This window comes from Coloeus monedula, assembly GCF_965178545.1.
Source record: "Coloeus monedula genome assembly, chromosome: 4".
Taxonomy (NCBI): Eukaryota; Metazoa; Chordata; class Aves; order Passeriformes; family Corvidae; genus Coloeus; species Coloeus monedula.
In genome coordinates, this window is record NC_138784.1 from 11,075,448 (window position 1) to 11,090,546 (window position 15,099).

Below are 15,099 nucleotides of genomic sequence, written 5' to 3' on the forward strand. Positions count from 1 at the left end.
CCTGAAATCCAGATCCAAAACTGAAAACACCTCATGACTGCTCCTGACAGAGGAAGATTGTACCTCTACTTGCCCCAAGTATCTTATAGTGCTTATATCCCTCTTTACTTACTGCTTTACATATTCATATTAGTTAAAACCACCACCCTGTAGGCTCCTCATACAGACATCTGACACCACACCCTGATTCACCTCCTCAGGTGCTCTGCTCCCCTGTCCTGCCTGGCTCTATGGCACATCTTTCTTGAGATATGCTAAAACTCTACACTCAGATGCACACAAGGTACTCCCCCAAACTCCTGGGAGATACCCTCATTGCTGGGCCTGGAGAGACACCCTGGGACTGCCTCTGCCTCCCCTCACCAGCTCCCTCCAGCAGCAGAGCCCAGGAGTCCCCAGGAAGCCAAAGCCTCTTTCCACAGCAGGACCTGCTTTACCCTCACTGACCACACCTGGGGCTGCCTTAGCCCCATCATCACCATCCTTATTGACCCCACCTAGGGCCACCCCAACCCATCAGGAAGGGGGTCAAAGCAGGCGCATCCGCCCTCCCCTGCCCACAGCCCCAGCTCTGCACACAGGGTAAAGGGGAGGGACACAAAAAAAGATATTTAGAGCATGGTCCTTTCTCAAAACACCCTTTTCTTTCTTTTTAACACCCTTGTCTAGTAGAGACATTTACACTGTCACACACACAGCTACTATATTTCATGTGTCTTATCTATTTTCACTTAGATCTATTTTCTCTTAAACCTATTTAGATGTAGACACATTTACATATGCATGAATTAACCACTACATCTCATATCTATTCAACCTTATCTCAATTTACACTTCTATGTTTACATTTATGTATCTGTTTAGGCTGGGTCAGTTTACACTTCTCTTTAGATTGTATATTAACACATTATATATATGTATAATACATAATATATATATTAATATATATAATATATAGTATATATATTTCTTATTGCACAGAAAATCTTTTTTGACCAGATATGTTTAGAGTTAAATATTTATACTTCCATCTAATTACAAATCAGCCTGTGTAGATTTAGATATCTCTATACACATATATAACCTCTGTCGAGATTACATATATCAGCTACTTTACCCTGCAGTGCAAAGCAAATGTAGATGGTTCCAGCTGGACAGAAATTTTGTATTTTAAATTATCAACCTGCATCTCAGCAGCCTCCTGTCAGGGCTGTTAGTGGCTCTCAGGTTCCTTCTGATCATTCTCTGACTCCTCAGCTGTTTGCTTTGCAGGCCCAGAGAACTAAAACCCACCTGACTTGTGCATCTGTTCCAGTCCTTTCTCTTCTGTTCTAACTTTATTTGCTTCTCACTGAATCATCAGCTAATAGCTAGTGACACAATTTGTAGTGTCAATTTTAGCAAATTCAGTGTTAATTTTCAGGAGAAAGAAAAAATTATTAACTGTTTCCTGACACCATGACTGTGTTTACACTTCACAGCTGGTATCTGGGCCAAACTTCCATTCTGCAAAGATTTTCATCTCAAGTTTAGACTGTTAAGGAAAAGCTCACAATTTACCCAGATCATTCTCATCTTTCCTAAGCTTTGGAAAAGCTGAAGCCTGGGATATTCATGGGAATTCACTAAGGAGCTCCTGTGTCTCCCAAGTTATTCTGTGCTGGATTAGCACTGCTGGTAAATTTGCAGGACCTGAGAGATGAGGCGTCTCTGGCTGCTCTGTCCAGACCTTCCCTGACCTGCCCCTGATTTAGCTGTGACAGCAATTTCTCTAATTGAGCAGGTGTCTGTATCTGGTTTTACTTCTGTTTTTCTTTGTGTTGCACAACCATGCCTCCCTATCTGCAGCAGTTATTTTAGTAGGATGAGATATTTACAACCAAATAATGACAGAGTTTACAGAAATACAGGCTGGGCAGAATATCAGAGGCCTTGAGAAGTGGAAACACAGGATGCAGTGTGTGAGTACAGGCAGGAGATAAGAGATGGGGCACAGGCTTGGCACTGGAGACCCCACAGCTATAAACAATTCACTAATGGTCAGTTAAAATAAAAAGCAGTCCTGAAGCAGGACAAAACTGGTTGTAAGGGTAACAGAGAACAAATAAATTCTATTTCACACACATAAAATGGAACATAACATGGTAATTTCAGATGAAACCTGGAGCTGCACAGCAATGAGGAAATATGTCAGAGGGTGTTAGGAAACATTTGTAAGTGACCCCAAGTGGATCCCAGGAGAGAAAGGAGAAACCGTCACCACAAACATATTCCTCCCTGTTAAGGACATGAGATTTCAACAAGTCATTGTGTGCTTCCCCTCTTCCTCCTGCAGCAAATAATATCCAGGAACTGGAGGAGCACAAATACCAGCAAAACAGGCAGAAATTTAAAAGCAAATTGTACAGTTTTAATTGCATTTTTACTATAGCTGCAGTTTTAATTATTAAATAAAACACACTGAATTTGATTCTCTTTTGTAACAATTAGATCTGGACTAATTCAGTCAAGATTTCAGTTATTGTAGCACTAAATTCTAGTTCTACTTTTATAATGTGTACTCACCCTTTCTTACACAGAACACTGAGTATAACAGTTCTTAACCTACTTTCTACCATACCTCAGCTATTAACTCTGACTTTCCATTCTTGAAAAACTTTTTTCGTTTCACTCTTTTTCCCAAGGCTGGCTAAGCCAATGGTTTCATGGTACTGTCCAACCTCCTGGACCAAGGCTACAGAAGACCTCTCTGACTAATAGGTTTCTCCAATGCAGATGTCAGGAAAACCCCACAAGGGCCTGTATTTAGTGAGAAGATTCTGGTGATTCCTCAAACATAACAAAGGAGAAATCCAGTTGCTGACTTCATCATCAAGAGTAGATTTCTAGGGTCTTGGATTTTCTTCCTTTCTTCTCTTGCCCAGAGCCTCACACAGCAAGACTATGTATATTCTGGCTCCCAGAGTAAAAAGTATCAGGGCTGCATCAGTACTGTGAAAGAGATTACCAAAAACTTCACAGTTTATCAGGTCAATTTATAATCTTACTTTAAAAAGCTGCCTCTGTTTCATTATTAGTCAATATGTTGACTCAAATACAATTTATTTGCTTCTCTCATTTTCTACATTTTTGATGTTTTGACAGTTATCTGAAATATTCATTTTGGCAACAAAATATCTATGCTGGGGTATGCCCTCCTTTTCAACTCACAGTTATTATTTTTTTCCCCACTGCTGTGCTGATAGTGTCTAGAAAAAGTCTGAGGGAGCTGCAAACACCTTCCCTTACTCTGCATTGCCGTGGTCTCTGCGAACATCTGGTACAAAGTCCATGCTCAAGTCTGGTGTGACCAGTGATCCAAACCCTGCTCTTAAATCAGGCACAACAGGGAGTTGAATAAATGCAGAACAAAAATAAATTTTTTAAAACTCAAAAGCTGCCAGATTTAATCAGAAGTAAGAGTGGGTTTGGCAGAGTTAGTTGTTTTCTTCCTGCACCTCCCTCACCCCATCCCCACCCCCAGTCCTCTCATCCACTTTGGCCATACAAGATAAACCACAGAATTCACTGAAAGTTCTCACTCAGGGCAGTCAGGGCTGAACGAGTAACGACTGAAAACCTTCTGGTAAAGAGGTGGTTCCACAATTTTTACACACGGGCAAGTACCATTAGTACAAATCCTGAACTGACAGACAAATGGAGAAGTTAAACAGCTCTACACTGACCACAAATTCTCACTGCAAAGACACCACCATCTGCTAAACTCACCTTCTGAAGAGCATGACATTTGTCAGAAGCATGGTATCTGGATACCTTCTCATGCTAATTTGGTGCATACCTTTATATTTATGATTTTCAGACTTACTGACAGCTATGCAGACCCTCAAAAGCTTTGGTGTTTGCTTTATTCTGTTAATTTTGGCCACGTGTTTTTTCTCACCTTTCTCTCAGCTTGTCAGCACTGGAATCTCTGAATCCACTTCACTTAAAATGTTTGCTTCTTTCTATGTACTGCAGACTGTAATTCATCTGCACCAATAAGCGAAAGCAGCCCCTTTTCCCAGTGGGAAATGCAACCAGTCTCTGGGAACAACGAGCCCATTTCCAGACAGGTGAATGCTGGAATGTCAGCATCCAAACTGGCATTACAGACAGAATATATCAACATTAACACTACTGCACATTTTATATGAGAGGGATGACAAAGGTGAAGGGATCAGAGAAGACGGCAGTGCTCTCCCATCTCCTGGTAAAAAGTTACTCTTGTGCAGTTTTGCTTTAAACTGTGCATACATCAGCATACAAGAAACTCCAAAAAGCAAACAGAAAAGCACAGTGATAAATAGGGAATTTTATTTTTAGCCCAGCAGAGATTTATCACTATGAGAGTCTTGTGACTTTGACAAATCTAACAATAATGAGTTGTGTATACAACCTACAGCAGCTGACAGAGAATAATGTATCCCATCTGCTGGAGCTGTCTCAGGAGGCTGACCTTCAAGGTCTAAAAACTTTAAAATTTCTATGATTTTTTTTCCTCCCTAATAAAAAGCACAATGAAACAGCTATTTGGTTCATTTTCTGAAGGATGCCTTGTGGTAAATAGCTGGTATTTGAAGAGAAAACTCAAAACGCATGTAGAAAATTCCAGTTACACCAAAATGCCGTTTCCCTTCTGTATGGATCAGTCTCTTGTGACCTGCCACTCACTCTTGCTCTTCTAACTAACTACAATCTTCATACTTGAGTGCCTTCTTTAAACCCTACAGGAACATTAAAGATGTCAGGGGGCTTGCATATGTCTTGTCATCCTGATAACAGATCCTGCTGCAGAGGAGTAGGTACAATGACAGGCAAAAGTACAGGTAAAGATTAATTTCAGGACTACAGAGAATACTTAGGGATATAATCTCAGGTGAGGATGGAATCACTGAGGGTTTCAAATCACTACATGAAAATATTAAATCAGACACTCTGGTATGAAATAGTTGAAGAAACAGACAGCCATGAAAAAAAGCCTGCACTGGAGGGCCACAAAGATGCTCCAAGGGCTGGAGAACCTCTCCTGTAGAGACAGGCTGGGAGAGATAGGGTTGCTCAGGCTGGAGAAGAGAAGCCTCTGGGGAAATCTCATTGCAGCCTTCCAGCACCGAAAGGGAGTTTGTAAAAACACTGCAGAGGGACTTTTTACATGGGCAAACAGCGACAGGACAAGGGGAATGGTTTTAAACTAAAAGAGGAGGTATTTAGATTACATGTTAGGTAGAAATTCTTCCCTGTGAGGGTGGGGAGGCCCTGGCACAGGTTGCCCAGAGAAGCTGTGGCTGCCCCATCCCTGGAAGTGTCCAAGGCCAGGTTGGATGGGGCTTGGAGCAACCTGGGATAGTGGAAGGTGTCCCTGCCCATGACAGGGGGTGGGACTGGATGATCTTCAAGATTCCTTCCAACCCAAACCATTCTGGGATTCTTTCATCCTTCAGGTCCCTTCCAACCCAACCCATTCTCTGCAATGCCATTCTATGGCTTGGCATCACAGTTATTTTCTAGAACTTTCTAAATCTCTATGTTTTGTTTTAGTTTTTCCTTTAAAATTTTTTTTTTCTAAATAGCTTCATTTCGAGAGGTTTGCTTCCCAGCAAGGAAATTATTATTGTAGAAGACTTTTGGCCTTTCCCTTTCTGGAAGGATGGACAAGTTCTTAGTACTACAGGTCATTTTGCATCAGTCACACCCAAAACCTCATGCACAGTTCAGAGGTTAGCAATAATTTTTCTTTTATGTTATCAAGTGTTTGTTTCAAAACCCCACCATTTTTGGTGAATAAAGGTCTTGTTTCTATATTATGCACTATCCAATTACATGGGGGTTTTCTATTCCACATACACACAAACCTCTCAGTAACCTTAATGTTGATCATCTCTGTTTTATAAGGTTTCCCTTTTCTCAAACCTTCTTCACAGAAATAAAGAAAAGCATTTTTTCCCACCTTGGGAAGATTTGCCTCCTAAGCAAGGTTTGACCAAGCCAAGAGTAAGCTGGGTGGATGTGGATACATGAACAAAAGTCATTAGAAAAATTCTATTTGCAATAGAGAAAAGGTGTGTTCACATAATGCCATTCCTGAAATAAGGCAAATGTCTCCTTTTTCAAGGATACTTGAACTACTTTCTAGCTATTTCTGCTCAGAACAAGGAATTTTATCAGTGGGGCTGTTACTGTGTTGCCTGTTCCTGACAGGCATTTATTTCAGGCCTTCCTACAGTCCCTCTCTCACATCTGACCAGAGCAGCAAAGAGCTGGTTTAAAGCAGCAGCTCTGCTCCTCCCAGGTCAGGCCTATAAAAGTGATCTAATTCAACCTTGCAGTTTGCCATCATCTGCAAAACATCCAGCCCCCACCAGCAATGAATAAAATATTCCACTATAGCAACACTCAAATAGAAGCTGGCATGGCCCCTTTCAATTACCTTTTTTGAATTATGATTCTCTCTTGCCTTTTCTACTTTCAGCTTTTTTGACAGGAAAAAAATGCACCCATTTACAGGCTTGAAGCCCAGTACTTCCACTTCCCAGGAATAGAAACCTATTAATTCTGGCAAGGAGAACTTCACTGAGAGAAATCAGGTTTAAACTTTTGAGAGGTGTCAAGAATGTTCAGTCAATTGAGCAATTGAGTTTGCCAGCTACATTCCTGGAAGCTTTGCAACAGAAGGAATGAATCAGTAAAATCAAATTGAGTGTGATTTAACCCTGACACTGGCTTAGGCAAAAAGTGACAGAAAATGAAAAATAGATAAAATTTAATTGGTAAGGAAATAATATGCATGGCTGTCTCTCAGAATAAATTAGGCCAGCTATAATAAAAGTACAAGAAGAAAACATCTTCAGAAAAAGTGGGGAAAATTCTTTCATTTTCCTGTCAGGCAGGAAAAGATGCAGGCTTGTCTTATCACTTTCTTTCCTAGGACACAGAGCTTTGCTCAGATTAACTATGACCATTGAGAGAACACACCCTTAGTGAACAAACATGCACTGGCAGAGTCCTGAGTACAGCCAGCAGAGTCCCCACCATCTTAGTGGCCTCCAGGACTGCTACCAGTTGCACAACACTTTGCTGCTTCCATCCATCACATCACAATACCAAAACACACTCAGCAAAATCTGCTGTCACAGGGTCAGCAAGGGAAGCTGCTCCAGTCCAATAAACCTGCTGAGAATGAACACAATATTCTGAGATGTGCAGTTAAAGCAGAAACTTTGGTTATAAATATCATACCCTTCATGCCCTCCCCCAGAACCCTAAAAGCACTGGAAATGCCAAACAGCAGTTAAAACAAAGCAACCTGACCTCAAAGTGACAGGTAAGAGATTCACACAAGATTGTAACAAGGAAGAACAGGAGGGGCAATGAAAACTCTCCCTCAGGAGAACCCTGCCTTCCACATTGGCACTTCACAGCTGTAGGTTGCATGCAAGGTCTTGAAGGTCTGTCCAAATCCTGGGAGCCAGATGTTCCTATCCCTTACAGATGTTGCCCCACCACGGCACAGCTCCCAGGTTCCTGCTATTCCACATCCCACTGCTCCAGAGTGGAGGACACAGGTGGCACTGACAATCCACCAACTCTGGAAATTCAGGGCAAGCCAGTGGAACTCCTACCTTTGATTGTGTTGAGTTCAGAAGGCACCACACGTTCCCTTGGGGGGCAAAAATACCTGAAGTACTTTTTATTGAAGAAACCTTCATGTCAAGACCACAGCCACACTCTGTCCAGGCTGACACTTTCTGTCAGCTTCAATGTCATGTGAGAGCAGCAGTTTTATACTGAGCTGGTGCTCAGGTTTATCAAAGACAGAGGAAGGTCTAACCCAAAGCCCCCCAGAGCACACCTTAAATTAGTGCCAGTGTCTCTGGATGCCTCAGTAACCTTGGCAAGGCTTCGGTACCTCCGGGTATGGAACAGACTATGAGCAAACATTCTCCCCTTTAGCTCAAGATGTAGCAGATCCAGAACAGATTCCCAACCCCATCAGACAAAGGAAATCCATGCAATAGTGGAAAAATTAGCTTTCCAAAAAAACATCTTTTGTAGTAAACAATACCATTTCACACGGACTTTTCCATTACAAACTTAATTTTAAAAAAAGGATTTTGCAAACAAAGCAAGTATCTTAACTCAGCATGAAATTCAGACAGTTTCCATGTTGAAATACAACCATCACTTATATAAACACACAATATTTTAAATGAAGCAAGAGAAAAAAACCCACTTATCAAAACCTCTTAGTTGATGTGGGCATAAAAATAGTTTTTTCTTATCACAATTTGTTTGCACAATGTTTAAGAGGGTGCTGTAAAAAAAAAGTAGAAATATTTCTCCTGGTTTATTTTTCCTTCCTTCAGAGGCAAAAGGAGTTAAAGTTTAAAGGTAGGGTAGATCTGAGGAAGCTTTCCATCTACCTCTGAAATAATTCAAAACAGAAAAATGAACAATACATCCAACATTTTAATTGATGGTGAACAAAGAAAGCTCTTTTAATATTTTCACCATATGAATTAAAGACTTCCTTTAATTTGTGTCCCCCTATTTTTGTTATGCAACCATCCTTGGTTGGAGGCGTCTTGATTTACTGATTTGCTTAGAATTGCTTTTTCATACAACTTTTCCCTTCATCACATCAATTCTTTGTAAGATTGTCTCTTGAAAAATGATAAACCAAGCCTAAGTAAATTACCTCTGGGCTCATCAATGTAGAAAGACACATCTTTTTTGTCCTCTTGTTCATCAATGTGATCGTAAGTGATCTGGGGAACAGACAAGGAATTTTCTCCTGGGTTTATTACAGGTGCAGAACCATTCCCACAGCCCAGCTTCCCTTTTCTTCTGTATCTTCTGGCCTGTGAGAGTAGGAATGGAATGATATCAGAAGATGCTCTCAAACACAGACAAATGCACATGTGTGCTTCACTATACAGTGAATTCACTTGAGGTCGTATATTTTTTATTTAAAGATTGGAACTGAAATTCAGGGAAAGGGTTGCAACCTTTGTTTATGGTTTTAAAGTGTCTGATTCTGAATTATCAACTAAAATCTGGTAAGAATTTGATTCTCAGAAGGCAGCTAGAACATTCCAAAAAATCAAGTCTTTAGTAAAATTTCTCAAATTGGGACTGCAGCTCAAGCCATACAAAATTCTAATGACTTTAGTATCTATCACCTTGTCTGGAACATCTTTCTAAACCTCTAATTAAACATAACCAGAGACTTTGAACTGTGAATTAGGCCCTTTGCAGCCTCTTCAACTAAAGAAAACTACACCTTTTGCCAAAAAGGCTAAATAAGGCACCTCAGGAGAAGAGAAATCCTTCCTCCAGCCTCCGAACAGTTCTCCTGATTTTTGAAGCCTAAAGACAGCCTAATAAACACCCTGCAGTTGGTACTTAAAAAAGAAAAATGAAGATTTGATCAACACAAAGAGCTGCAGGGTCAATATATTCACAAGGCTACTTGATCTAAGTCCAAGCCAATTCTTACTTTGTTATGGTCTACAATCAGACTTTTGGGATTCCTTTTTCTGTTCAGCTCTGCAGCAGTTAAACAAATGCATGTTCAAAATTAAATGGGGAAAAAATGGTAGAAATGGGTATTTATTGCAGACAGTAGATGCACTGACATGCATCGAAATACTTCTAAAAGCAAAGATTCCAGGCTCTTGTAGCAGGAAACAAAACCAGGAATCCTCTGGAGAACAAAATACTACAACATGCACAAAATGATCAATATATATTTGAGTCCTTAAAATAGGAAGTTACAGACCAAGAAAGAAAAAGAGAAGAGGATCCTTTGGTAAGAGGTGAAAGAACCATTACTATGTGCTTAAATGAGGGCTCGCCAGGCTCAGGGAGGTTCAGATAAAGAATATATTATGGAAAGATATATATGGAAATCCCCCTCACTAGAGAAAACAGAGGGAAAAATACCTTTTTTTCTATCTGTCCAACCATGGATTGCTTGCTGTTCAGCAACACACACAGGAGTCCTAACTTCAGCTTTACTCCTTTCCTCCTGGTTTTTCTGTCTCCAGCTGTGACATAGCAAGGTCACACTGCTCCAGCACCAATACACAGGCATGCACACAGATCAGGCTGTTTCAGCATCCTCCATGTGCCAAGGGGAATTGCACAGCCCTTTTTCCCTGGGAAACAGGCACCAGTGGGATGCTACTGCCTAAAGGTAATCCTTGACCATCATTTGGGAAACACTGGGTCCCTGAGCTCGACCTGCTGCAGACCTCTGCCTGCTGGAAAGCTTGGCATTGACACCACAGAACTGTGTTTGGGCAATGTCACCTTTGTAGCCAGACACTGTTCCACTTTCCTGCACCCACAACTCGGGGATTTGTCTTCATTTCTAAAGAGATAAAAGCAGCATGGAGTACTTCAGAGAAGAGAAGCTGCTGTCAGCCATAGGTTAAATGTGAACATAAATTTTTAAACCGGCTTTCTCCTTCTTCCTGTATGAACTACTTTGAAAAATGAATGCAAAATGGGAAAGTGGCACCATTGCCTTGTGCTCTGAGAAAGTAGGAGACTCCAAAGGGGATAAAACAATGGAGAGTTGGTACCTGTCTGACCAACAAGGCAAATTTAGTTAGAAGACATTTGTTCCTCAAGAATATTTTAAGGAAAACAAAACGAATCGTGCTGTGGCAGGAGGAAAACAACCGTATTTCGGGTGTCCAGATTGCTCAGGCGCTTCACGAGGCTCCTGGCAAGTTAATTATAATTTAAAGTGAAAAGCAAGCAGAGAGCGAACCCTGCCAGTGCTGTCACCTGTTTTCTCAGACCGGGACTAGATGGCGCTGGAGACTTTTTGGGATTTTGCACGGGAGCTGTCACATAGATCTTCCAGGTGGCTGTGGAGGTGCAGGATTTCTCGGCTGCGTAGCAGCGCCACAGGGTCTGTAAAGAAACCCAAAGAACCTCACTGGAGGAGCAGTCAATGGGCTTCTGCACGGCAAATTTTGCAGCAAATCCAACTGACAACAAACCCCTCAGTCCAGGTAAACACCATTCCTGACAAAATACAGCCGTGGTGGATGCAGTTTGCACCAGGACATGAACACACATCACACAGAAATCTTCAGTGTGCTCTTGGAGTGCTCCCCCCACGAGCTGGGATCAAACCCTGCCCACAGGAAAAATAAATAAATAAATCCCAACTCGACCCTCATAAAAGTGAATCCCCCTCTGAATGCTGCAGTTTCCTTTTTCTGCACTGTGCCACATTGAATGTTTGTGCACTGTGCTATTTAATTCTTTATATTATTGTATGGAATGTTACGCTGGGAGATTTTTCAAAAAACAGGTGTGTTTTTTCATGTATTTGTACACACATTCATCACCTCAGGATCTGGCAGATGCACAGGACCTAAAAGAATATGAAAAGGAACTTATGAATTAAATACTATAATGAAGTTGGGGTTTTTTTGGTTTTTGGCGTTTTTTTAATATTTCACTACATATACTCACTGCATCCAGTTAGTGTCATTATGCCTATGAATATCAGGTATAGTGCAGCTTCCAGAAAGGGAGAGGCAATTATCTCATTTTCTCTACTGACTGATGTGGATCAAAATGGCAAAGTGGTTAAACACAAGTTATAGATCTATAATAAATTTAGGAATGGTGATTCTCAATACTTGAACTTCCAGGCCACACTCTCTCTCCAATAAACTCTGAGGTATTTTACTGTCGTGGCCTTACCTGAATTAGGGAAGCTGCAGCTGGGATTTGTCTATTGAAATGCTTCTGACGTTGCTTCTGCTGTACCTTCAGGGCAAAACCAGACCCCAGAATACCCTAAATACAACCAAAGTTACTAGTCAGACTTGTATATGACTTCACAGACCTAAATCAAATACTCAGCATATGGAATAAACAGACATTTAATAAAAGACTTTATAAAATTAATTTTGCAATGTCTACAGTGACAGAGTTCTATTTATTCCAACAAAAAAATCTGAAACTGAGCAGATCAACAGCAGAATCGTGTAACTTCAATAAACAGCATGTGTTTATTGCTGTGGTCCACAGGTTACAGGAGCCAGAGGCATTCACAGAGGTGGACACACCTTAAAGAAGGGATTCGAGTTCTACGTACGGCTGGCAGGGCAAAGAAGGAGATGGCAAATACTGAGAAACAGGAAGCTATTGTCTTCCCAATCCACGTCTGGGGAACTTTGTCTCCATAGCCGATTGTTGTGACTGTTACCTAGGCCAGAAACAAACACCTGTTTCAGTGCAATGGGGCACATTTATCTCTCCAAAAAGCACAAAAAACCAAAAGAATGAAAGGGGAAAAAAATTAGCAAAGTATCATGAGACAGGAGGGAATCAACAGTGTTTGGATGTGGGGATAAGGAAACCTGTGCTGACAGGAATGAAAAGGGACAGAACTCACCCATCCCAGCTGAATCCTCATGGCAAGAGGAGGAACACACAACTACTCCAGGATGAGTTCTCTCCCAAAGTCAACCTGCCAGTAGAGCTAGACCTGAACACAGCTGGGCCCTGTGCTTAGCTTTCTTCCTTCCCCACAAATACAGGACCTGGCCACCCAAAATTGTGTTTAAGCCACAAGGTGCTTGAACTTGGATCTGATCACTGCTTATCAGGGCCAGGTACTCCCTAAGGGACAAGGGGCCCACAGTCAAGGGAGACAACAGAGCCAGCAGGGCAGCACCTCTCCAGACAGGCCACAGTCCCTTCCAAGCAAAACAGAAGCAGAAAGTGCAGCCAGGCCCACCCAAGAGCCTGGATTATAATGCAGCAGCCCAACAGTGAGGCAGGTCTGGCAGCAAGCCACAGGTCAGGATTAGGATCCAGAGCAGTGGTCAGCACGGAAGTCCACAGGGAGGGGCCAATAGCAGGGCATCATCCCATGGGTGGAAATCAGGATCAAGGGAGTCCATCAGCTGCAGCTGAGCTAGAGTCAATCTCTCCTGTGCTTAAATATTGCCCCTGGGTGTGCATGGAGCATCACCAGTGAGGTCATGCTGGGCAGGGTCATTAGGCCAATTAGTGCCCTCAGGTCTGGCATCTGTAGGGACTTGGCTCTACAGGGACTTGCTGTGGAGGTGGCAGGCCAGCCCTGAAAAGCCCCAGAGGTAGGAGGACCTAATCGGGACAGAGGTTTGGGGCTATTCCTGAAGAGCCCCAGCAGGATGGAAAAGAATTCATTATGAGCCAGAGGTCAGGAAGGACCTGGTGCAGGGGGAAAACAGGGTCCAGGTGGAGGCTGGTCCATCAGAAACGTCTGTGATGGAACAAGGACCCCCTGCTTCCCAACGGAAGGGGATAATCAGCTGATCCCAAAGCAGGAACCCACAGCAAGCCACGGGAATCACACCAGACAGGCACCATGGTCATAGCAGGACCATGGCCTGAAACAGACACCCTGGGCCATGGGAGTGTTGGGTTTTCAGCATCCTCAGAGCTCTGCTGCTGCCATAAAATGGTGTGAGAAACGTGGCTTGGACCCTTGAGAAGTGAAAAGCTTCTGGTGAGGAACAGAAGAGTTCTGTCATCAATACTAACCGCTGGGGAGAACTGTAAATAGAAAAAATGTACTTTTATTTGGAAGCACCAGCCCCAAACCTAGTTCCCTCCCTTGACTTCGCCTTGAATGGTAGCAGAAACACAGCCAAAACAGACTTAAAAGAATATGCAAATTTACACTAACTATAAAGAGGCTGCCTTTTATGGAAAAATTTGCTGACAAATGCTTAGATGTTATGCAAAAATAGTCTTCTAAGAAGAAACTATCAAGCAATAAAGGCATGGGAAGAATATATTTCCTCCTACTCTCAGAGCTGGAAGAAAGATTTGCAGGGAAAAATATCACCAACTACTACCAAACTTAGCTTTTCCAAGTTCCAAAAAACAGTTAGATTTGTGTTTATTCATCACAAATCTTCCACTTGATGAAGACCACTTTGTAGTATCTATATCCTTGAATGAATATTGTTCTTTTGATCTGCAAACTGCTCTCAGCAGGAGCTCTGCCTTGCCAGGTGTTTGTCCAGATTTAATGTGGCTGGTCAAGTGACTCAGGTGCTGTGTGCTACCAGCAGGACAAACATATGAGTTTGCCAGTCCCCAAAATTCAACTTTGAAATGCAGCATATGTTACTGGGCAGTGGAGGAAGTTAAAGCTCTGTTTCTTTAACAGCACTTCAGCTCCTCAGTGCACCCAGATGATCCCTCAAAGTCTGTGGTTTTCCTTCCTTTTCCCCTCTCTTTTCTTATGAAAGGCTTCTTGTTTTTTTTGGGGGGGAGGGAGGGTTTGGTTATTTTTTTTCTAAGTTCTCCAGCACACAGGACTTAAAACCAAACTGCAGTAATGTTGAGCTGCATTAGTGTTACTACGGAAGACAGCATGAAAGCTGTAACCACAGAAAAAATGAATTTTCCATCTCCACAGCAGGCGTTTGGCTGGCAGACTCCTGCAGGTGCCTGAACATGTCTCAGAAAGTTTTTCCCTGGCTACCTTAAGAGGGTTCCTTCTCAGTAATCTAATTAGCACTTTGAATACATGGAAAGGATTATAAGTAATGTAATTCTCTGGCTTTCTTAATCACAGCAGAACTTTTTTTCTACTTGTACATCCCAAAGTTATCAGTATTTCTGAGCAGAGAATGTTGAATAACTGGGCTCTGGAAAATGACACCTCCTGTAACACGGATTTATGATGGCACATTCCAGCTGTGTGCACAGGCTCTAAACACATGTACACCTCAAAAAGGGAAGAACCCTGATTTAGTAGCAGTCAACAGGGCTGCTCAGATGTTTTAAGACAGGCAGGTGTCCTCAGGTGTGAGGAGTCAGAACTAAATAACTCAAAAAACACACTAACTATAAAGGGGTTCAAACTGCTACCTCTGGCATGGAAATTTACTGCTGGAAATTCTGAGCAGTTGATCCCAAGTACCTGTGCCAGTTAACACCAATTTACTGGAGCAAGTATTTTACTCCAGCCCAGTGGTACAGAATAGCTGAGTTTGCAGCAAGATCAATAAGCATTACAAGCAGCAAGAG

At 42.1% G+C, this 15,099-nt stretch overlaps 1 protein-coding gene across 1 annotated transcript in view; it reads right to left on the bottom strand.

Annotated features, from left to right (window-relative positions):
• Positions 1-15,099, bottom strand: part of LOC309572709 (potassium voltage-gated channel subfamily KQT member 1-like) — a gene marked incomplete at both ends in the record, with an annotated part of 421,148 nt that overhangs the window by 362,332 nt on the left and 43,717 nt on the right. The window contains 4 exons of the mRNA XM_082281146.1: positions 8,735-8,897; positions 10,834-10,962; positions 11,767-11,862; positions 12,164-12,274. Coding sequence (XP_082137272.1) covers positions 8,735-8,897; positions 10,834-10,962; positions 11,767-11,862; positions 12,164-12,274 — 499 coding nt within the window. The remainder of the gene's footprint in view (positions 1-8,734; positions 8,898-10,833; positions 10,963-11,766; positions 11,863-12,163; positions 12,275-15,099) is intronic.